Source organism: Stegodyphus dumicola, chromosome X2, assembly GCF_044657685.1.
Source record: "Stegodyphus dumicola isolate Sdum_Otavi_A_Nest chromosome X2, ASM4465768v1".
Classification (NCBI taxonomy): Eukaryota; Metazoa; Arthropoda; class Arachnida; order Araneae; family Eresidae; genus Stegodyphus; species Stegodyphus dumicola.
Window position 1 is genome coordinate 178,663,810 of NC_140781.1, and position 24,988 is coordinate 178,688,797.

The window sequence follows — 24,988 nt, forward strand, 5'->3', positions numbered from 1 at the left end:
AATCCATCAAGAATTGAATCCATTGTCTTTTAATCTTCTCATCACCGTTGGTGCCTACATCACACTTGTGGGACAATACAAAGGACTTATACAAACAACCAGGCCATATTTGGGATTAGAGTGTGCATCCTTTAGATAGCATTCAACCTGAGTATATTGTTCAGGATATGAGTTAGCGTTTATTGCATGAACATAATTTGCCTAGAGTTATGCACTCTCCCCTACCCTCCGTCCAAAATTTTAAAGTGAGTCATAATTTGTCGATTATAATGTAACTGGCTTTTAAGGAAATACTCCAAACATTTTTGAGTACCCACATATAAACCTAAGTTCAACATTTTAAACAAGAGTAAGAAATTTTTAAATATATTAAGAAAAGGTTATGTGAAACATCCAAAAAAGGCATTTTTATGTTTTAATAAACTTTTGATTTATGTTAGTGCAATATATGAAAAAGGGTAGATTTAGTATGATAGCTAATTATTTAGCAGACATTATGCATTTGATTTTTTTAAACTTTTATTTGTTGGCTTCTGAGTATCCCAATTTCCAATAGCAGGGATTCCATTGAAGTCAAGTCTAAAATTACTGATTCTCTCTATTAAAAATATAGGAGAAGGTAAATTAAAAAATTACTGTTCTATTTTACAAATGGAAACTTGTGTAGATTGTAAAATGAAGGATTTTTATACTGGGGAGAAAACTGTTCAAATAATTATGAATTTTTTAGATTAATATCAGAACTAAACTCATTGCTTTGCTGAAATTATATAAAAGATATTCATATTATTTTTAATACATATTGGTTAATATTGCTGTAAATCCTATGCAAGATTTCAACAGCTATTAGTCAGAATATTGTAAAAACTCAAGTATTCTGAAAAGGTGAGACAAACTATTTCAGTATGCTAATAATATTCAGATCTTTCAATAATTCATATTTATGAGTATATATAATAGACTTGAAGACTATTTTACTTTGCTGTTTTATTCTGTACTTTGCAATTAACTTAATAAAAAAAGATCTATGAAATGTGCTTTGAAAATAAAGATTAGTTGTATATTTTATGAAGTATTTATGAGTAATGAATGTACAAAAATTTACTCATTATAATAATTTGCATTAAAATATTTATTAAAATATTAATGATGCATTTAAATTGCAGGTTGAAAGCACCCTTTTTCATTACAAAAACTTGTATAAGCTTTGCTTCAATTTGAAGTCCATTGCTAGATTGCCTATTTTTACTAATTTTTCATTTAGACGATTTTTATTTATATGTCTGTGTGGTGTTTCCACTCTTGCTCCCACCTTTTTTTTTTAACCAGGGGGAGGGAGGGAAGATGATAAACCTACTTTTATATTTTTTTTATTTCTTCTGTAGGTATTCTCTGATATACAACACCTAGCTCTAGTGAAATCAAAGGAAAATATCCATTCCACCAGCCAATCACTATCTGCCTTAAAAGATGATTTGAAGTTGCCTCTTTTGCCTGATTTAATTCGCCGTTTAGCAGAAGAGCGTATGGAATTAGAAAGAGATGTGCATAAAGATTCTGATGTCAATGATCAGGATGGTTTAGCAGAAATTAGTTCTGGTACTCCATCATCAAATGTGATACTGAAAGTTCCGTCCTTTAAGCCAGCTAAGTCTCCAACTGTGAGTATAGAAGGTGATGATCCCTGTCTCCCTGTTTTATCTTCCTCATCTTCTCCTCCGCCAGGAACTTCTAGTCATGTTGTCTCAGGGAACAAGGGAATTGCTGTATCACTCAAGGAGCTCATTGCTAGGAGCATTAGTCAAAAAGTAAGTTGCCACCTCAAAGATAAAGCTTTTAATGAAGAACATACTGTAGAGTATTCTTACGCCACTTCTAATGTGGACAGCCCAGCTTGTAGTATACCATGGGTGGTAGATGGTGCATCAAAAGATCTAAAAGAAGGTAATTTGTCAAATATAAATAATTCTTCAAATTCTTCAGATAGCTCCAAATCTGAAAAACGCACTCGCCCTAAAAGAGGTCGATATCGCAATTATGATCGAGATAATTTAGCTCGTGCAGTGCGAGCGGTGCAAAAAGGAGAAATGAGTGTACATCGAGCTGGAACATTTTATGGTGTTCCTCACTCAACACTTGAGTATAAAGTGAAAGAGCGTCATTTATTGCGACCTAGGAAGAGGGATCTGTTAAATAACTCATTAGTAGCTGATGCAGTTGAGCCAGTTTCCTCATCAAAAGCAAATCATACTTTTTCCATTGAGAGTAATACAAGTGTTAAAAATGTGAAAACTAATCCAAATCAAATAGCTGCTGAGGCATCAAATGGTTTGCCAACCGATATAGAACAACCTCACCGTCCAACAATGGGCTCATACCCGTCCCCACTATCATTATGGCAAAGTATGCCATTTTTGTCTTTAGATTTCTCTCAGTTAAGTTCAAACAATTTTTTTGCATCACAAATGATGCGAAAACTTCAAGAAAATGCAAGACTGCATGAAGAAACTCAGAAAAAAAGAAAGAATCAAGATTTTGGAATCTTAGAAAGTCTAATTAAATCAACTTTAGAAAGGTCTGTCTCACCTGAAAGTAAATCATCACTCATTTTATCAACTGACTCTGCATTATCTGATTATAAAGGTTCTGACAACATGAGTGAAAAATGATTCATTTATTGATAAAATTCCTTGATAGAGCTGTTGGGACATGCAGTGCATTTTAAGCACTCTAAACAGCTTGTTTTTGAAATGTGTAAAGAATATATTTCTCATCTGTTTCCAGGGTGCCTTTTTTGTAGGCCATTACGTCTCCTGGTCTGGGATGTCCAAGCTAGTCTTTTAACTGCTGTGATCTAAAATGAAACTGGATTGACTTCATGAAGCCATCTTCTAAGAAGAACGAACCAACTTAAATATAAATATAAATGTATTCAAATGTTTAAATATAATTTTCAATGAAATATTAAACAAATAATGCAATATTGAGCTGAAAAGTATTTGAAAGGAAATTATGTGATAGCCTCAGTAAAAAACATGCAGGTTAAATCTTCAAGCTATGACCTATGACTGTAAATACTCAAAACATCAGTCTGAAATATTTAAATTTTTATAAGTGGTGTGTCTTCATGCGTTTGCTTGGCATTCATTCTTTGAGTTATTTACAGCATATGGTCTTGCAAGCCTCTAAGGCAAACATGCAGTTACGCATTCTGTTCAAGTGGTACAGTATTTTTGTTAATTTTTGTTTACACTTCTATAAATGACTTTTTGTATAAAATATTGCTGCCAACTGATCACTTACAATGAATGGATTATTTGCAATCAAGCTGCCTTTGTGAGTTTTAACATTATTTTATAATGTGTGCGTGTGTGTAACAAATTACTAAATTTTTTAATTTAACTTTTAAAAACATATGAAAGTAATTTGAAAGAAAAAAACTGTGGCATGCACACTTCATTTTTTTCACAAATTATTTGGTATTTTACATGTTCTAAGTTCTGTTTGTACAGTATGTACAAAATACATGGGGGGGAGAGGGAAGCAGCCATATCCAAATCTCCCAGTGCTTTTTTAATAATATTTTGAGCAGCATGCTGTGCTAATTGCTGTTTAGTATTATCAGAGTTATTTATGTTTGCATACTTTACCCCCTTTGTATGGATATCACTAGCAATTATTGTTGTTTCTGATATTTGAAATACTTCTGTAGGGCAGATGATGAAAATTGAGCAGTATGTATAATTCATGTATTAGTATTCCTGGGTTCTTAATACAGTATGCAAAAATCTTGAAAATCTGGTATTATATACCCTTTCTTCAGTGACATCCTGAAACTCATTTAAACACCTTCAGTATATCAAAAACTCAGTGTAAGGTTTTCCTTGATCATAGTTACTGAATAGAGATTGTCTTCCCAGAACTATGATGAACAAACAAAAAAAACAAAAAAAAATCATGCTCTGAATCTTTATTTCAACCATCAGAGTTTTTCTGTTTAATATGCCACCTCTCTAAATACATAAAACAGGCATGTGAAGTCATCAGTGTAACTGATATTGTGAATTGTTACATAATGTGAGGAAAGACTGAAGTATATAATAAAAATCTGATACTTTTTTAAGAGTGTCTTTAGACAGGTCAGTCTGCATTTAAATAGACAATATAAAATAATTTATACCATCAAGTAAAATGTCTAGTTCAGTAAATTGTAAAGGTAAGTGGAAATAAAAACTGTGGAAATAAAATCCCCATGGCTTCAGCATTAAATTTCAAAGCATACTAATGATGAGAAATATCTGATGTAATAATGTTTTACTATATGTACTAAAATATAAAAGTTTGATTGACAGTATAAAGACAAAATTAAATTTTAATTAGCCTGTAAAATCTTGATTTTGAAAATTTAGGGATTGTGTAAATTAACTAATCCCGCATCTAATGTACTTATTATATTAATCTTAAATATCTCAGAAAGAAAAATGGTGCCATTGACAAAAAGGCTTACTGCCTGAGGTTTTTCAAATAAATTGGCTTGCAGGTCATACTATGGCAGTTTCTGAAATTTGTAAATTTTGAACTCTTTATATTTTTTTTAAAAGTTTAATTGTTAATAATAACAAATCATGTATTTCAGTTGCTGTGATGACATTATGTAAGAATCATAGTACATCTGTTACGTGCTGAACTCTTTTAATTTTGAAAATTTATAACTGAACTATATCATTGTGTCATAATGTTTTTTAAACATAGAATTTTCATAGAATTAAATATGAAATATTTTTGTTAGCTAATATAAATAAATTAATGAAGTAAGGTGAAAGAATGTGGTATTTTGAAAAAGGCTTTATTTGATTGTAAAGAATGCATAAAAATACATTACATTTTTTTGGAGTCTGTGTATTTTTGTTTTAGTAACAAGGTATTTCAGAGCTTGTTATTGTCGATACCAGGTTTTTAAAGATTTTGTGACTGTAATGGTGTAAACTGTAATTTTGTAGTTTCTTTGTACTGAATAATTTTAAGTAAAATTTGACTACTATAATAAATTCATAGCATAAGGTTATGTGACATCTGCATAATTGGATTTTTTTTTTTTTTAAATGAGCTGCGCTTGTAATTTGCTTCAGGCTTTAGTTTTTGAAACTGCTAACATTACCTGTTTAGACATCCTGCTGCACTGAAGAAATCTTATTACTTGAATTATCTATCAAGCAATAGAATACAATAGAAAATATATAAATCCTCTATATTTTAAAGTGCTTTGCTGAAAAGTTGTAACTCATGTGGTAAATGTAACAAATAGTTTAAATCCATTTGACATATAAGTAAAATATAACTTCTGTAATAAATGCTAGACAAGAGCTGTTTTCTGTTCTGAGTGTGAGGCTATTTATGGAAACCTAATGCAACTAATTGTGATATAAGAGTTAAGAAGGGAGTAGTTATCGAAAGTATTGCAGTTGGAAATGTTACTACTTATTACACTGTATTTTTCTGTGACCATTACATTTAATGCTAATTGTGTCAATTTTTAAACTCTCAAAGAATTTTGCAAGTAGTTCATCAATTTCTGTTAACATTTCTGTGCTCATACAACTGTTATCACTTTCAGCAGTATTTTGCTTTAAGAAATTTGAACTCGTAAAAATTATCTTAAAATTTATGTGAAACTTAGGTATGTTTTCTAGAGGTTAACTGGAAGGTTTTGTATGTTAATCGCAGATAGTTATAGTACAAAAATGTTATATAAGTTCTGTGTATGTGAAATTAACGTATATTTATGTAAAGTGTTAATAAAAAGCAAAATTCAGGTAGTATGGGAAGCCAAAATTGCAGAATAGAACAGCTGTGTTAGGTATTGTCTATCCTTTCAACTGTTAATGCATAACATAAATTTAACAATTTGTTTTTAGCATACTTTAGTTTACTTAAATATGTGTAATTTTTGAAGTATGCAGGAAATATTAAGGATTATCATGAGACAAGGAGTCTAGAGGGAAATAAGTGTGTTGGAATTATCAAGAAAATACATCTTTATCCAGGGCTTTTTAAAAAACATTGATGTTTCAGGGGCTCTGAAGCAATATGTTCAGAAGCGTGCAGTTAACTTTTGAGAAACTAGTTGTATTGAAAATAAACTCCTATTATTTACTATTTTATTTTCAGTTCATGAAAACAAAAATGCAAGACTTATATATTACAATATATGTAACTTTCCATAGTATAAATAGTAATTAAAAAAAGCAACTAGAAGTTCAGTTTTGATTATTTAGAAAAATAAGTAATTTAAAACTTTCATGAGAAAATGTCATAATTTAACTTTTGCAATGTTTCTCTTAGATCTAAATGATAGTAACTATTTGCAATGAGAATTTTAACTGAGTTGGGTACACAGAAGTAGCATCATGGCTAAATATAATTTCACATGGTATTTTATAGGATCCACATTGCAGGAATAGTTTCACTGCTATCACTAAAATTAACTTGGAAGATGTAATTATGAATTTTCATTTTGCTTAAGCTTGTAATTTAGATGAATTCACACACGCACACAGATTATGTGCATAAATATACTATGTGTGTACGTATGTATGTATGTGCATGTTGGGAAGAGTAAAATACTGTGTTAAAACTTGGTAGTTAGCGTTATGATTTTGAAACATTAATGGCAGCATTTGCCATACTTATTGTCTCTAAATACAGGTAATTTTTTTTTTTTTAATTTTGCTGTGTTTTGTATAAAATTATTGAAGACTTTATGGATATATTAACACAGTGTTCATAAAACTGTTTTTAGTTCTGCATCTGTTCACAGCATCACTAATTATGATATGTGTGCATTCTGCCTAAGTACAGCTAAGTGAAATGAAATCCTGCCACCAGGTGTGTAAAACTTTGCTTCTTTTCAGTGCAGATTTAATCTTCCCAACCTGCAGATTTCTTTCATTTTTAAGAAGTTATCATTATCTACTTTTTGAAATGGGCTAAATTTTAAATAACTCTGAGATACCAGAGTGTGTATGAGATAATTCAGGTTGCATTTGTGTCATAGTTATATGATGTAAATGATAAAACAAAGTGACCACAGCAAAGTTTCTTTGCAGTTCTGAGCTTATGTAAATAATACTTTTCAATTCATACATTTCCATGATTTGTGCACACATATTCAAGCAATGCTTTTAAAAAGATAGGTTTACTTGCATAAGTGTTGGATACCCAAAGGTATTATGTAAATCAAAATTATCAGTAAATGTCCTTTACCTTATTGATATAGCAATATAATGTAGAAGCATTCCATGTAGCTGAAAGAAAAATGGATATTGCGAGCTATATAAACAAAACGATGTTTCATACCTGGTGGTTGTAACTGTGTAATGCTCACCATTCAAAAAGTATTTAATTGGTTGTATTTTTAAAGACATACTTGTTAGTCTTCATTTAATAATTGTTAATTAACTAAGGCCTACATGCTTTTATAGATTATAACAATGGGAAATTTTTCTTATGCACAGGTCAAGAAATATTTTGCAGAATAACTGTATTCTTTCATAGAATTAAAAGGGCAAATAAAAATCATGTTAGATGAGTTAACTGTACCCTAGATGTAAAAGTATGCGTACTTAACATACATACATACGTATATTTAAGCATATATAACCTGAGATGTCATTAATTTTCAGTGATGATTCTTTTTTAAACCATGAAAATTTATTTCTAAAATGTCAATCAATTTATTGTATATGTATTATAGATTTTTAATTTTTGCATTAATATAATTATATTCCAGTGCAAATGCATCTAATTGTAGTTGTTTTCTCATGTCATGATTGATTTAACATTTTTTGAATATTCATAAACTGAAATCTGAGGTAGTTAAAATTAAGTTTTTAACTAAGGATCCCAGATTGAATATATGTTTCCTATTTATAACTTTCTGGGAGTACCTTTAGCAGAACAGTGCATCGAAGTCCAGAAGCTTTTATCAATTAATATATTTGAATATAGTATTATTTAAGTAAAGTGAATTTGTGATTTCAATAGAGTGAGTGTGTGGACTGCAAGCTATGTGGTTCAATTTAGCATTTAGAAAGAAAGAGAATGTGTGTGTTTGTTGTGATTTAGATTTTGAAATCAGAAATTAATCTATTTTTTAAGTAAATTGCAGATCAATTAAACATTCCATGTTTAACCTTAGTTTTTTAATAATGTTACTGATTTTTAACTATATGTGGTGTATGTCCCAATTTTAATATCTGGTGCAATAGATGTATTATTAAGTGATGAATATATTGATTTATCAGTTATGTTTTGTAGCTTTTAAAGACATTAAATTAATTCTAAAAATAAGGAGTTACAATGCTAAATTGTGCTTACAGTTTTGTTTTAGTTTTGCTGGTTATTGTTAAGTCATGAAATGTGTTCCATCTTTGCCAAAAAAATAAGCAATTTGTTATTATTTTTCCTTATAGCATGTTGCTTGTTTTTTCTATTGTATTTTTTTATATGATTAAAAGCTATTATATGTTTACTTGTTATTTGGTTACATGTTATATATTTACAGTGCATAAATTTAAATTGTTATTGTTATTATAAATTTATTTCAATGTCTATTGTCATTTTTTTTCTTCAATGTGATAATCAAGAGTCAGGTTTTATGGTAGGCAAACTTAGAATTCCACTGTTTAATTAAGATTCAATATTAATACTGAGAATTCAGCAAAACTATCATCCCTTATTACATGTAAAAAGTTGAACAACAATTGCAAAAATTTTGTGAAATTGTATTTTTATACTTCACTAACATGTATACTTCTTTGATCTCATGCAGTTTATTATACATATTTCTCTTTGAAAACTTCTGCAACATTTGAATTGATTTCAGGAGTCCGAGAAATAATTTAGGATTCACTGATTAACAGTATTATATGGTCATCAAACTTTTGGAGATGTGGCTTCTTAGAAATTGATATATTATCATCTCTTGTTGATTTTATTTCCTCTGTGATTACCTTGTATCTCTATAATTCCATAAAGTAATTTTATAAAAATAAGATGAAATTTATTCTTATAATTATTTTAAATGACTTTTTAGAGTTTATTTTGTTTTATTTGTGGCATTGAAGATTTTTATCTTGTGGAAATTTATTTTATATGTTAGAAGTATTAACTATAAATATAATATGATACAAATTACTGTACGTAACGGTGCTATGTCAAATAATGTTTCACAACACATCCATTTTTCCTTTTTAATGAATTTGTTAAAATGATAAAAGTGAAAGTGAGCTGTCATCTTTTACATGGAAGTCTTTTTATACTAAAACTCTATTTAAGAATTTTTTCCTGCCTGCAATTCTTAATTTTGCAGGTTTAAATATATTTGAAATGAGATCAAACTTGTTTTTCATATGTGTGTGAGTGTGTGTATGCACGTCATAAATGCTTATTATATCAACAATCGACAAGTTCCATAATGACAGATAAATATTTGTGATGTAGTATGGATGATGAAAATATGTTTTATTCACAAAATAACATCCTTAACTGTGAGAAATATATGTAATTGTAATAAAGTTATATAGAGTTAAGATTTTCTGTCTTTGAAACAATACATATGCTTTAATTTCTTACAGCATGTCTCATTTTGCTTGTTTTTGGCTTGAAGGCTATCGGTTTCTGAAGGAATGCTAGGCCATACAATACTGTAGTTAATTTTTTTCGGCAAATGAGTGAGGTTGAAAGTTTATTTTGTACGACATGAAAACTTTTCTGAAATAGTTACCTTTATGTTGTCATTAAATGCTTTTGTTTTCATGGAATAATTATGGAGTAAACTAAAACTTATTGTTTCAAATAGTCTCTGTGTTATATATTATAAAATATGTTAGCATTTTGTGTCATGTTTAATATGCATTATTTTCTCAATTATTTGGACATATATTTCTCTCATATATTCTTGCAAGTTATACTATTTGGACATTCTAGCAAAGTTTTAGCACTAAAATTGATAATAATGTGGTGTTCTATTTTAAATTTTATTCTTTTCAAAGTGTTGTTTTACTAATGTGAATTTTTTTTCATTTAACATGATTCTGCTGGTACTCCTTAGTATGTGTCAACTGTTATCATTTTAGAGGCTTAGTGGTGCGTGAGCATTAAGAGTATTTCTATTCCTTAGACAGTTTTGATGAAGTATAATAAATATGTCTATGTATAAATAGCCCATATGTGGCTTTTGTAAACAAATGGTATAACTTGTATTTTCAATATATTGAAGTGAATTTAATTAGTGAATTAATTCGTTTAAGCTGAATATACTTCTGAAGTTGTGTTTTAAATCCATGTTTATTTTTTTTATTATTATTATTTTTTTTTTTTTTTTTTTTTTTTACAAAATTGCAAAATTTCTGAATTAAATATTTTTGCCATTTTTGTTATATGCGTATATGTATTTTTTTATGTGTGTGTGTGCGTACGCACCAAACATAGTGTGCAGCATGACAAAATAGATTTTGAATAACAAATATTGTTATTGCAGTTACGTAAGTATTTGCATATGTCTTCATTATTAATGAAAGTGGCAATAGAAAAAGGCTATTAAAGCTTCTTCATTGTTGTAACCATATTTGTGAATAACTGTGTTTATACTTGGTATATAATTATCAGTTTCTAGCAAATTTTTCGTTAAAAAAATTAATGCCATAGCTTATTCAGCTATAATGCTACATTCACAATTTTAATGTATCCTCTTCTGAATTAAAATCAGCTATGGTTAATTTATTCTGTAAATGGCATTATTATAATTCAGCAGTACGTAAGTAAATTATATCGAAAAAAAAAGGTCCCATTATCTGGCATGAAGAAATGGTAATCAAATGTATATATCCCAAGCCATTAAAAAGCATTTCATGTAGAGAGCTTTTACATGCACCTTCCCCTTCCTCGTTTTATTCAGAGAAATCAGTTCTAATTACAGCTAATTCTAGTTTTATATAATATATGCATATTGATTGATTTTCTAAATAATTAGTGATTTAATATTTTTAAAATTTTACTCTTCTGTTTTCCATAAAAGAATAGTGGTGTCTGGAATATGCTACATTTGATAGTTTAGCATGAAAAATGTGATTCATGAAAAGATATCATGCTGTAAATGGTAAGTGAATTGCTTTCTTTAGGTCATTAATGTATTTCAGTATGTCTTGATTATCATATTAGTTTCGTTAGTATGTATTGATGTATTTTATTTATACATTAAAATAGTTGAATAGTTTTAACACTTTCCCCAGGCTCTGTTGTCCTTTTTACATGTTATTTAAATGCAGGATTTGGAGCATGTGCATAGAAAAATGCAAGTTTAATATAGCAGTGAAGTGAGAGCTTGTGTATGAAACAGTTGAACATTGAAATATGAAAGTTGAACTTTCTTTGAATGCTGTAAGAGCATTATATATCCCAATTTTTTGTTGTTTTTAGTTGTATCATTTTCTGCTGCTGTCAGGATCTGGCACATCATGATTCTTGTACATTTCAGCAGATAACAATTTGCCTTTTGCCATCAGTCAGAAAATCATAACCACTGAAAATTTTGATAGTGTTTAACTGTTCAGTTGTATAATTTAGGAAGTTTACTGTAAAAAGAGTAATCCAGCGGTCTCAGTATCTGATAAAATTATTAGAGGGCTTTTCTAACATGTGACTTAATCCTTTCTGATTTTAGCAGTAGTCTATCTCTTGCACAATAGCTTCTTTTTATGCTGCCTTAGTTTCCTAGATTCTTATGATGTTCTGCCTAGCTAAAATTTTTTGTATTGAACTTAATGCATGACCAGCTTCATTAGACAATTGTTGTTCAGCACAAAATTGTTAAGTAGACAATTTACCATGTTTAGATCAATTTATATTTAAAACTTACTCTTTTTATTTTAAATATGTGGATTTGATATTTTCAATATAAGTGTGCAGTATCTGAACATGTGTTTTAACTCATTGAAAATTAAAGTATTTAAAATTTCATGCATGATAATTTATGTAAGCATATGCACACATAATCCCTCTTTAAATGAATATATTAAAGTTTAAGTTAGAGTTAATGTCTGTGTGTTTAGCTCATTAAAAAAAAAAAGTTTGTAATCCAGCACAGTTACATTAAAGGAAACTGTCATGCAAGTATGTATTTGAGATTTCAGAGCAAAATCTTCTAATTCATATTGTCTAGTTGCATTCATTACAAGCAGGTTTAATTAAGTGCTTTTCCAAAGCCATTTTATCAAAGTATGGATTTTAGCATAACCAAATTACAGTTGGCAAAAGTGGGGAATGGCTCAGCCTTTGTTGTGATGCCTGCAGTTTTAATGTAACACTAGATATGTTTCTAGGAGGCTTGGGTTATGGCATTTCATTAAGTTCTGTAGACAACATAGAGCACTTCAGAAGCAAGCATGCTTATTCTCACTATCAGTTTTACAACCATATGTTCATAAATCCCATTGGTAATAGATGAGTTAAATAAGGAAGAAATTGAGAATTGTCACATTCTGTACATTATAAATTTGAAAATAAACCTTTTTTTTTTTTTTTTTTTTTAGTTAAAAAGGCTTCGTGTCTCAAACTGTGATTTGGCAAGCAGTCCTCAAAGCTTAATCTCAGTAATGTGGAAATAAATTGTCAATAACTTTCCTAAGATTGACATTTTATGGAATTTGTTACTTGTTACTGTACCTATGGGTTTCCCCTCTTAATTTTAGTTGTGGAGGAGGGATTTAAATCACTATGACAGTGGTGCATTTTTACCAGTATATATTGAAATGTAGACCAGCTATGTAAGAATCAGCTGGCTCATCCAGCTCATTAATATAAGTACCAACATTTGTTCTGTTTTTAGGTAATGAGCTAATTTAAATTCATATAATCTTGAATTATTAAAAATAAATATAAATTTTCTTCTATTAAAGTTTAATGCTAATGTAAAATTAAATGATTTTTAAATAATTGTATTTTTTAAATATAAGCATACTGGTAATAACATATGCTAAGAAATTGCTTCCAAATAGACATGGTGGTCTGCAGAACATTTAAAAAAGTGATCCCCACTGAAAAAACTTTTGAGAAATGCTGCTATAAAGTATAAAATTTGTGCTCTTTGTTTTTACTTCTCGAATCTTCTGAATTTATGAATTTAATTATTTTAGATTACAAAATAAAGCAGTGAGTTTTAACAAGCTTCATTTTTTTAAATGCTGCAGTATTTTTTTTTAATTGTCTTTGATCAAGTATGCATTCTTTTTTTCAAGGACCTTGGGGGGGGTGACCATTTTTTCTTTTCTCATGATAGATTCTTAACCATTCCATTCTAGGTTTTTGTTGATTTTCAATAGTTAAATGATCGTAATTTATTCTTTTTATATTTATTTGTAGTATTAGTTTTTTTTATTTTCATAATTTCCAGGAAGTAGTGTACTTCTAAATTGCATACTTTTTCTCAGCTCCCTCCTTTTCTTTCTTTCTTTCTTTCTTTTTTTTTTTTTTTTTAAAGAAATGAAGGAAAGCTTATGATTTTAAGCATAATTATAAAGTTATTCATTTTAATGCAGTAAATGCTTCGTATTATTATAAATTTCATTAAGGCCATGCATTAAATTTGAAATGTTCATGCTGATAAAGATAAGGAATTATTAAATATTTATGGCTTATTCTTTTTGGCTCTTTTTTTAATAAACTTGTGAGATCCATATTTAATTCATAATATTTATTGGCTTCAAGATAATAATAGAGAGATAAAGCATAATGGAGAAATAATAAAATTTCAAGGAATCTTAAAACTTATTTATATAGTTAATTTTAAAAAACTGCTTGTTTTGCCCCCCTTTTTTTTAAGTATGCAGTCGCATGAAGGGTATCGCATTTTCCATATGTGTGATAAAATTATCAACAGTTTATTTTTAAATCTTTGTAGATTAAAAGAACATGTATGTGGTATCTAACACTGTTCAGAATCATAATAAGAAGTTACTGAGACAAAATGGGTCTCTAAATCTTACGTATTTGTATACGAGAATTTATGTATGTAGAACTAGTGTACAAAATAGTAAGCAGGACATCTAAATGAAATCATTTCCTTATTTTGTATTTTAAACTTATTATTACCATCTTTTAAAACACATTTTCCAACCAGAATACTTATTTGTTTTCATAAAAATACATCTTATATTAGTTTATTAGTTACATACTTTGTTATTTAATAAAGCTAAATTTTTTTTTTTTTTTTTTTCAAGGAATAAAATTTTGAGCATTTATTTGTGCATTTAAACTTGTGTTAAAAATAAAAAGCGAATTGTAAGATAGTATTTTGAAAATGAATTTTTTAACTTATAATTTTGGAAAAGTAGTTGAAAAGGAACCAGTTTAGTTTTTACAAGGAATTATAGGTAATGTTTTCAAATTTACTCCTCCCGCTTAAAGGCTTATTAATCATGAACTTTATTGGCAGAAGGTAATTTTATTGGATAATATATCTACACTGCTATATTTTAGCTTTTCCCCCCTAATTTGATTACTGTAGCTGCTGAAGTAGGAAATAGTGAAATTTTTTAAGCTTTTTGTAACAAAATGTATACATATAAGGCAAGTAAATCAATTTCCATTATAAAAAGATTTTGTATGTGATTATTAACTTTTGTCTCTCTAATTTCATCCTCTAAGCATAGCATTTTGCAACGATACAATTGCAAGCAATGAATCCCTACCATGCGAGATCAAGTGCAGAATCCAATTCTGTACCATAAAATTAAGGTGGAAAAGTTTGTAATATGAATCAATTGGAGTTTGTGAAGTTATAGTTACTTGAAATTGTTATTTTAACTGTAATTTTGGAGTTAACTATCTTTCAGCAACTGTATTGTGACTATAATATTTTTTTCGTATCTGACATTCTCCCATAGAGATTTTGGCAGTTCAGTACCTGCACAAGTTTTAAAATAGTGCAGGAATTAAATTACATGTTTGAGTCCAGATTAAGACTTTGAATAAATATATGATCCTTGTACAAAGGGAGAATTGTTCAATCAGTCAATTTTGAAACTTGCAAAATAACGATGCTTTATTGATAGCTTCTTGAATGCCAGCTCCAAGTCTTCAAAAAGTGTGATTATCTCCTCTAATGCTTCCAAGTAATTAAGCCTTCTACATGAAATTACTAGTTGATTACTTCTCTAAATGGTCTGTCCTTTGAAAGTTTCCCAGTAACTAAATGAGGACAGATTTTGCTAAATAGCGAATTGAATTTTATTTACCACTAATGACTTACAGAGTGAGTATAGAAAGCAGTGTAATTTAACAGATCTAAGACACAACTTCTGACTGATGACAAAGACCTAAAGCTGCTAGCAGTAACTTAATATTGCATGTAAAACTGTATTACACACTGCTGCTAACTGCAACTGTAAATTCAGAATTTACCATTTTCCAAAACTAATCTTTTTCAGCTCTGTTAGGCAGTTTAGGTAAAGATGAGTAAAACAAGCTTAAATTCAGCATATATGATGCATCAAATCAATTAATCATTAATATAAGCTATATTCATTGCATGCCTCTTATTACTTCGTATCAACTAATCTTCGTGATCTTCAGAAGTAAGTTTAATTTTGCGTATAAAATCATAGGTATGCAAGACAGAGTGAAAATTAAAAATAACTGAGTAGAAAATTGTAATAAACATTACAAATTTACCTTCACAAAATTTAAAGCTCAGTCCAGCAATCATGTGCCAGCAGCTGGGTGTTTTTCTTTTCTTGTGTGCTGTAAACTGAAAAATTGTTAAAATGGAAGAACTTGATTAAAGCAAAGCTTTCAAATTTTTACTTTAGTTTTATTTTATATGTGCTGTGTATCAGACATTGAATGTGGAGAGGTTCATGTGACCAAGGTTTTGGTCCAGTATTACAAAAGTTAATCATCCATAATTGAATATTATGAAATTTTCTAAGTACCAAAGTGGAGGATCTTATTCCAGTATTAAAAATTAAGACCTTTCTGCGATAGCATTGTGGTGAAATTTTATGGATAATAGTGTAAAATCATATAATTTCTTTTTTAAAGTAATATACCTGAATATTTTAGTTCGTGTGAAAATTTTATTTCACATTGATTTGCTAACTGAAATTTCTCATATTTTATCTAAACTAATTTTTTCTTATATATTTTTGTCTTTATAACATTCCAGTTTACATTCCAGTATTCCTGTAAAACAGCTGCATATACTATAATTCTTTTACTAATTAAAGTACATTCCTTTAAAGTATCCCATATGTAGAATGCAAATTAGGTAAAATCTTGTACATTGTTTTGTAATGGATGCGTACAAGAGATTTATTAAATTTTTAATAACAATGTCATTATATCAACTTGAAGTCTTACAGCACAGGTTGCAGATTATTGTAGAAGTGGTCTGTTTCTGTATCTGTGTCTAAAACTTAACAGTGATGAGGTAACTGTATTTTATATAACAAAATAGTGATATAAAGATGCCACTATATTTTATGATTGCAGTACTGAAGAGTTTCTCCACTATAAATATTTATGTTGTACTTTATAAAATTGTTTTTATAATGCAGTTTTGGTAATTAGCTGTAATAAAAGTGTGTAGCAAAGATATTTTAAATGTGAAACATTTGTAATGATTTGTAATACTGAAATCTATGCTAAAAAAATAATACTTTTAGCAAGCACTGCATACAAGATCTTTTTTAAAAAAAATATTTTTTTTTTCCTTCCAGAATTCTGTATGTTCTACATAAGAAATATATTGTTAATTGTGAATAATAACATGATCTGAAGTCAGTTCGTAGCATGTTTTACGGGAGAAATACATTCAGTATAAAAGCGATTAAAAATTTGTTTTTGAAGAATTATGCTACAAATTAAGTGCTTTTTCAAATATCTGTGGAGAATGTAATTTTAGTGTGAAGTATATCATTTTTCATTGATCATGTTTTCTTAATTTTTTGTAGTCATGTATAATTAAGGAGTACTGATTAATCATATTCTAATAAAGGTTTAATCAAGTACATCAGAGGAAACAGTTTCCTATTTTAATAAATTGAAGTAAATTATAGCTGAAGGATAAAATTTTGAGCTGTGCCTCTCAGATTATTGGTTTTAGCGACATTTCAGACTTGCGTTTAAAATAATTTTTTGGATATATGTAAGTGTGTTAAGGAACTGTTTTAAAAAATACCTTAATTATATATGCTTTCATTTATATTTTTCTTGTGAGAGAAAAGGAAAATTATTTTCTACTAGAGTTGTTGTAGTTCTGAAGCCTGTTTTATGTTTTCAAATATGAAAGGGTGTTCGACTGTTTTTGTATTTGCTTTTGCAGTGTAATCTACCTTTGGTTCTTTTAATGAAATTGTGCTGTTTTAATTTCCTGATTCTTGGTATGTGCTTGTGAATATATATTCAAAGAATTATAAAGTTTTCAGTGCCATTTAATATGCTGTCACAGTTGCAGTAGCTGTCAGAATATTAAAATAGAAAGATATGTAAACATTGCATCAGGTTAAATTAAATATCAGAAAATATGGATATTGTAAATTAAAATTATTTTTCACTACATCTTTGTGGATAGTATACTGCTGAAATGCATATGCCAGGGTAATATTACATCAAAAGTCATGTAAAATTTCTGAATGAATAGTATAAAAGTGTAAACAGTGCATCTAGTGTGTTTAGAGAATTATTGTTAAAGGATTATTTTCTACAATGCAGAAAAGAAAAAAGGAACTATTTCATATAATGTATTTTATGAATCTTGTTCTCTTAAAAAAAATTTTTATTGTATTAGCAGTAAAGTACCAGAGTTTTTTAGCATGTACTATTAAAAATTTACCGTGAACTTATTTCAGATTTTTAAATTATGATAATTTCAGCTGAAGGGAATAATAAATTTAATTGTGGGCCATCTTAATATGTTATCAATTCCAGCATGCCTTATCTATTGTTCCTGCTGGAGAAACTGACTTTTCAAAAAATATTAAAATTTTTTCATTCATCTTGAATGCTTTTGTAGTTTTGTTATAGCTAATGCATTCTAGTCTAAAAACATTAATTTTTATTTTAAGTATAAAGGGCATATTTTTAATTAAATTTTATTTATCATCTGTTTTTGATTATATATATATATATATATATATATATATATATATATATTTTTTTTTTTTTTTTTTTTTTTTAAGAATAGTAAATTTCAAATTAATGTAATTTTTCCCTTGTTCTGTTGTCACTTTAAGACGCAGTTAAAATTTTTGTAAGTGCTAGTCAAGATTCAAGGCATTGTGATAAATACAAATTAAATGGGCGTTTTGTATGTATTTGTATTTTTGTTAAGTTTCAGAATTCCATTATATGGCTAATTATGAATGTAGCGTATCACAAAGGGACATGTGTCTTCTACATATAAAATTTCCCAAAACATATTTGAGGACCATTTCTATCACTGAAGTTTTTTGTCTATTCTTGCATTATCTACTTGTTATTTATGTCTCATGACAATTAACTCCTCTACACTGTGATCATCTGTAAAGAATATCTGATGACTTCTCATACTGGTGATGGATTCACTATTTTCATGGTCATGACACTAGTTATGACCTTTTCTGCCGTATATTGTGATCTTTCTTTACTAAGGTGAATGTTGTGAATAAATAAATTCTTTCGTCATCCTGAGTAGATGCAATAGTTTGCAATTCACAGTTATTGAGAACTTTTGTTTGCTTTATGTATTTTGAATTCATATTTATATTGTGAAGAATAAAATTGTGTGAAAGCACATGATCTTGCTAATTGTTCATATACATTGATGTACCTTCTGTAATGTTTTGCTGATTTAAGACTGGTTATATTTTTTAATAAAACCTGTTTTTTGATTGTCTGAATGTCAGCATTATATGAGTAAAACATGTTACAAAAAGTCTTCTGGTATAATTTTTTCATACAAAATAAGAATGAACCTCGTAGAATATACCTTGAACATTGACAAAAACAACGGAAGAAATTTTTTAAAGTTAAAAAGTGTATGATTGGTAGAAATAAATTTATAAGTATTTCAAATCTGATATAAGTAGATAAAAATAATGTAATGTTTTGCAATTTTTTTTTTCAAAGAAAAAATTACATTAGGGCATATATATGAATGTGTACTCTTTTAGAATATGTGAAGCAGCAAGCAAGGTATATGGTAGTTCAAAGAATACAATTAGCCAACAAAAGCTTTTGTAATTTTTAGTCAAGGAAGAGTGAAAAATCATTGAATTTCTAAGAATTTGACTTTCCACAATGCACAATCGACTGGGGATATTCAGCAACTTGTCCAGAGATTGTAGACAATAATTTTGGAATTAATTTTAAATTAAGTCTTATAGGTATTTATGATGAGAACTTAAAATTTCACTTAGGACACAAGACATTGTTTTCGTGTTTTTATATCTGTGCATTTAACGTAAATTTGATTTTATTGAAGGAAACTGTATGTGCCAGCATGTTGCTTATTGTGTAGATGCCAGGAGAGAAATTGTCCCAAAGAAGTGTTTTGAAATCCCATGTTGAAACTCCATGTCAGTTTTGATGGCTACAAGAATCGAATAGTATATTCACATATGAGCCACACAGAATATGTTTGAGATATCAAAGGGCGCTGTCTCAAAAGCTTTGATTTGTCCCTTGGAAATAGAGGCTAGTGATTTCACAATATTTAACTAAAGGTACGTCCATTCGGTTACACTGGCTACGTAAATCGGAGAACCGATAAAAATTCTTCCAAGCAAAGTCCAGATTGAGACAATAGAATTATTGAGCAGAAAAAAAATGTCATAACCCGCAGAAGACTGCAAGCGCAATGCATTTCATTTGGTGTTTTGCTGTTTGCTCAAAAGAGTCATACTCAGTTTGTTTTGTTATGAAATTTTTTTTGGTAAGCAATTTAACTAGAGAAAGTAACAAAATTAAACAGTTACACGCATAAATAAGTTTTAATGCAAATTAAGATTAAAATGTTTTCAAAGAATTGAATGACTTGAGAGACCATACAATAAAATCAACTTTAGTTTTTTTTTTTTTTCTTACAGTTATTTCAGTTTTTTCTTTCAATATCCATTCTTGTTTTGTTTATGTGTGCGGGAGGCACTTCCTTATTGTAACTTTCTAGTATTTGTAAAAAGAATCTTTGTAATAAATGTCTTATAATTTTATCATTCTCTAATTATTATTACAAATATAAATTAAAAAATAAAAGTTCATCCAATTAAGTTTCTTTATTGCAAATTTAAATTTAATAGATTGTACAGGAAATTATATTCCCACTAAAAGATAAATGTGGAAGGGATTTTTAAGTAAAAAAAAAAAAAAAATTAAATAAATGTGCCCTTTTTATATAAATATATTAAGGCATTAAATTTTAATTTAGTACTGCTTATAAGTGAAAATTTATTTCTGTAAAATGAAATGCCTCCAATTTCAGCATTTAAAAAATTAACATTTCTAAAGTAATGTCTTGTAAAACACATTTCGGTGAAATATTTATGCCTTGTGAATATCAGTTCTCATCTGCATTCATTTTATTAAGATTTTTCTCAATATACTCCCAATGATTATAGTAAGCCTTAAAAAGGATAGATGGTTATAATTTTTTAGGTCTTTAAATATATAAGATATGGGTGCTAGAAAAATGTAACGTCATGCTTTAAGTTTTCCGGTAATTCTGATGCTTCCAAATATTAAATGATTGAATTATTATTTCTCTGAGCGCAAGGGATATGTTGCTTGTGATAATATGTCAATCGTACGTGGTGTAGCAAGCATAATGGCACGATACCTTTTTGCCGTCCCCCCAAAACATATCAAATATACTCTTAATGCAAATATAATACAAATAATAAACAAGTACCTATCTTAAAATACTCTTTAACAGCGGTTCTCAACCTTTTGATAACACGTACCATCTAAAGAAAAGAAAAATGGAACAACTTTAGTACCATTACTACATTTCACAATAATTATTTTTAGTTTCTCAATAGAAATTATTAAAAAATATTTTGCCATTTGCACTACCTGATGGCTATTTGTATTACATATGCACACATAAAAAATATTATATTAAACATTGGTTACTATTTTAACTATGAAAATTTGAGCTATAATACCTTAATTATAAAATTTAGTGCGAAATTTAGGCCTATTTAAAGATAGATGAATTTCTTTATTGGTTTGAACCAAAAGTTAACAAGTGTGTTATTTTTAAAAACTTCAGTTGGAGTTTGATCACACGTAATTTCTATCAGTTATTGTTCACGAGATGAAATATCAGGTACATTTGAATAAAATGGATTTCTAATCAAATTTTCTTTTTCATAATCCTGAGGAAAATACAGGTTGAAATTATTTATCAATGGAAAATGATTTTTAACATTGGATGCTAATTATTCCTTTATTGTCAAATTATTTTTGGTTAGAAAGCTTTCTAAAAGTGGTAAAAAGCCTAAAATATTATTGTTCAATTCTTTGATTATTAACTCGAGTTTTTTTATCATTGCATTTATTTTATCTCTAATGGTAAACAAATTAACACTTTATCCTTGTAATCCCAAATTTAATTCATTTGACTTTCCAGAAATATTAGCTAAGTATGCTAAACTCGCCAACCATAATACACTAAATAAACATATTTGTTCTTCAAATTTTGAATTTAGGATCAAAGTTCAAAAAGACGATTTAAAACTTTGCTTCTAGATAACCACTTCAATGTAACAAAAGCGTTTCATGCTCACTGCCTATCTATTGACATAAAATTGTAAATATTCCTGAATTTGATAAAATTAACATTTTTCAAAGCTAAATTCAACACGATTTTCGGGGATTGTGTTGACTACTAAAACTTCATGATGAATGGAGCAATGAATAAATTTAGTTTCAGGTGCGACTTTCTTTACTTCAAAAATATCACCGGAATGTTTTCCTCTTAAAGCTCGAGCTCCATCGCTGCATACGCCAATGCCCGTATTCTTATTCAGACATAAAATTGTCAATACTTTGATAATTTCACTTGCAGTTGCTCTATCACGAACAGATTCAGAAAATAAATACTTTTCGGCAGTTCGTTTAGCTTCAAAACGTATGTAAGCTAATAATTGAACAAAGTTCGTTATATCGGTACTTTCTTCGAAATTGCAATGCGAAGTACTCACTCTGTTTTACCTTTTGAATAAAGGTATCAAATTTGCCATTTCATGAATTCGTCGACTTACTGTATCATTTGATCACGGAATATTAATGTATATATGAATAAGTTCTTCAGCCGCTTTTTCGTTGAATAATGTTAAAACGATGTCTTTAATTGCTGGTAATATAAGGTTTTCTCAAACAGTATAAGCCTGCCCAGTGTTGGCTGTTTTTAGGCTTAATAGGTAACTAGCTTCCAAGGATTTTTCATTTGAATTAACAAAAACCTTTCATGAGTTGTTTGCTATTTACGAACTTCGATAATTTCCTTTTAAAATATTCTTCATATGTATCCTTTAAATTGGCATGCTTAGATCCAAGAGATCTTTTAAGAAGCGATGTTTTCATATTCTGAGTGGATAATAATTCACCGCAAATAACACATTGAGGTTGAAGGTCCGATTTATCTCCATTCCAACCCATAAGATAAATAACTTTCATTTTATTATCTATAAAAAATTTTTCTTTCTTTTCAATATTATTAGCAGAGGCGTAGCTAGGGTTCTCAGCGCCCGGGGACAGCTGAAGATTTTGCACCCCTTTCTCTGTGCCAAGAATGGAAAACATTTAATTCTAAATCAATTTGGCGGCCCCAGAAAGCTGCGCCCAAGGTCAAATGCCCCCCTTGTCCCACCCTAGCTACGCCACTGATTATTAGTGCTAGTAGATTGTCCTGCATCCAACACTTTTTCGCGTAGTCAATCCTAGCCATTTTTCCATTTTGAAAATCTAGGTTTGTTTTATAGTTACACACGTTCGCCCCAACTGAAAAGTAACAGCATTTCCCCCAAGAACTATGCAAATAACATATTTGTGGCATATCACCTCATTCGCTTACATAAAAATAAAATACGACTGGATAATCCTTTCACACAATAACTTCTCGAAGACAGACAGACAAAGTAGACAGATGTCTATACCAGGTTACAGTTAGAACCTCCCAAATCACAGTTACAAATATTATATATGAAAACAGAAATTAAGAAAAAAAAAATAATTCAAGGCATAATATTCCACATTTTGTTTTCCGAACTATTGTTTACAAACAATAAAGGAATTACACACATTTTAATTAATTTTTAGTTGCATGTAATTTATCTAAAAATGAATCTGTTGCCTCGAGTTCAAAGAAGGAAACATTAGTTTCAAATATCAATACACACGCTGGCCATTGAATTTGAAACCCAAGATCGATATTTTGTTGGACCACCTTTTGCATGGATAACTGCTCTAATTCGTTTTGGCATCGAGTCCACATGCTTCTGGGGTGCATTTACGTCCAGAGAATACTATGCATTGGCTCTGCAGCTTTTTATGTCATGCAAATTAGATGGAAGAGAAGAGTGCTATCGGATGCGTCTTTCCCCCATATCCCACTTATTTTCTATGGGGTTAAGATCAGGCCTATGCGTTGGCCAGGGAAGGTGTTGGAAGTCAGACTCATGTTCAGCGAACCAATTTTGAACACTTCTGGCACGCTGTGTTGCATTATCGTCCATGATGTATCCATCTCCATCAGGGTAAAAAAGGAACATTGCAGGGTGTACTTGATCTGCCAGTATATCTAGGTATCTCATGGTTGTTTCTTTACCCTCGAGGAACATCAGAGCATCACTTCCATGCCAGCAGAATCTGTCTCATATCATAAAACTTCCACCAGATCCTTGCACAGTGCGAGTAAGGCAAGATGGATTCATGGGGTTCTCTCCAAAATCGACGTCTTCCATCAGTGAGTAAGGCGTAGCGTGATTCATTCGACCACATTACCCGTTTCGAATCCTCAGATGTTCAGTGTCTTCTTTCCCGACAGCACTGCAAACGAATTTTTGCATGTCGAGAAGAAATGAGTGGTTTTCTCGCAAGTACCCGACTATGCATTCCTGTCCCCTGCAAATATCTGCGCATGGTTCGAGCTGAGCTCTGTTGGGAAGAGCCTTGGTTGACGATCTGTCAGTTGAAGCACAGTTATAGTTCCTGTTCTGCCGTACAGTTCGTCGGAAACTACGCTGATCACTCTGTTGGAAAACCGCTCGAACCGCAGTTACGTCTTTTAGAGAAGGAGTGTGGGTTCTGATTCCAACTTCTGAAAACCTTTGATATGGCAGCTTTCAAGAACTAAAGGAGAGTTGCTGTCTTTGAAATCGAGGCTCCTGTTTAACGGGCACCAACAATAATACCTTTTTCAAATGGTGAAAGATCTGCCGTTTTTCCCCTTTTACTTCATTCATAGTGAAAAGCACTCTTACGCCTTACTTTTAGTAGCATTTTAACCACGTGTAACCCACGTCATAAAACACATTTGCATACTTCATCCCCACCACGTTTTCAAATGAAAATCTCAGAGGATTTTTTTATTCATTGGCCAGTGTGTGTACTAATACTTTGGTTGCTCAATGTAATTTTTCTGTTTCGATAAATACTTTATTACAAACATGTACTGTTTTAGCTTGCAACGAAAACGAAATTAAAGTTGCTTGTATTCTTCTTGATCAAGGTAGCGGAAGATTGTTCATTAAAGATACCTTAGTGAGAACTTTAAATTTAGAACCTATCCGAAATGAAAGATTGTCGTTTTTTTTCGTTTGGAACTAAGAAACCTGTAATTGAGAATTACCCTGTGGTCGTAATTGAATTAAGGGATAGAAATCAAAAGAATAAAATAAATATGAAATGTCTAGTGACTAACACAATATCAGCTTGTCCCGTAAAGAGACCC

The 24,988-nt window shown here is 29.6% G+C and overlaps 1 protein-coding gene across 1 annotated transcript in view; it reads left to right on the plus strand.

Annotated features, from left to right (window-relative positions):
- The window catches only part of Eip93F (Ecdysone-induced protein 93F), a 129,293-nt gene extending 110,320 nt beyond the window's left edge, over window positions 1-18,973 (plus strand). The window contains exons 7-8 of the mRNA XM_035349905.2: window positions 1,386-11,158; window positions 16,776-18,973. Of these exons, the coding sequence (XP_035205796.1) occupies window positions 1,386-2,669 (1,284 nt within the window). The 3' untranslated portion in view covers window positions 2,670-11,158; window positions 16,776-18,973. The remainder of the gene's footprint in view (window positions 1-1,385; window positions 11,159-16,775) is intronic.
- The last annotated feature ends 6,015 nt before the right edge of the window (window positions 18,974-24,988 follow it).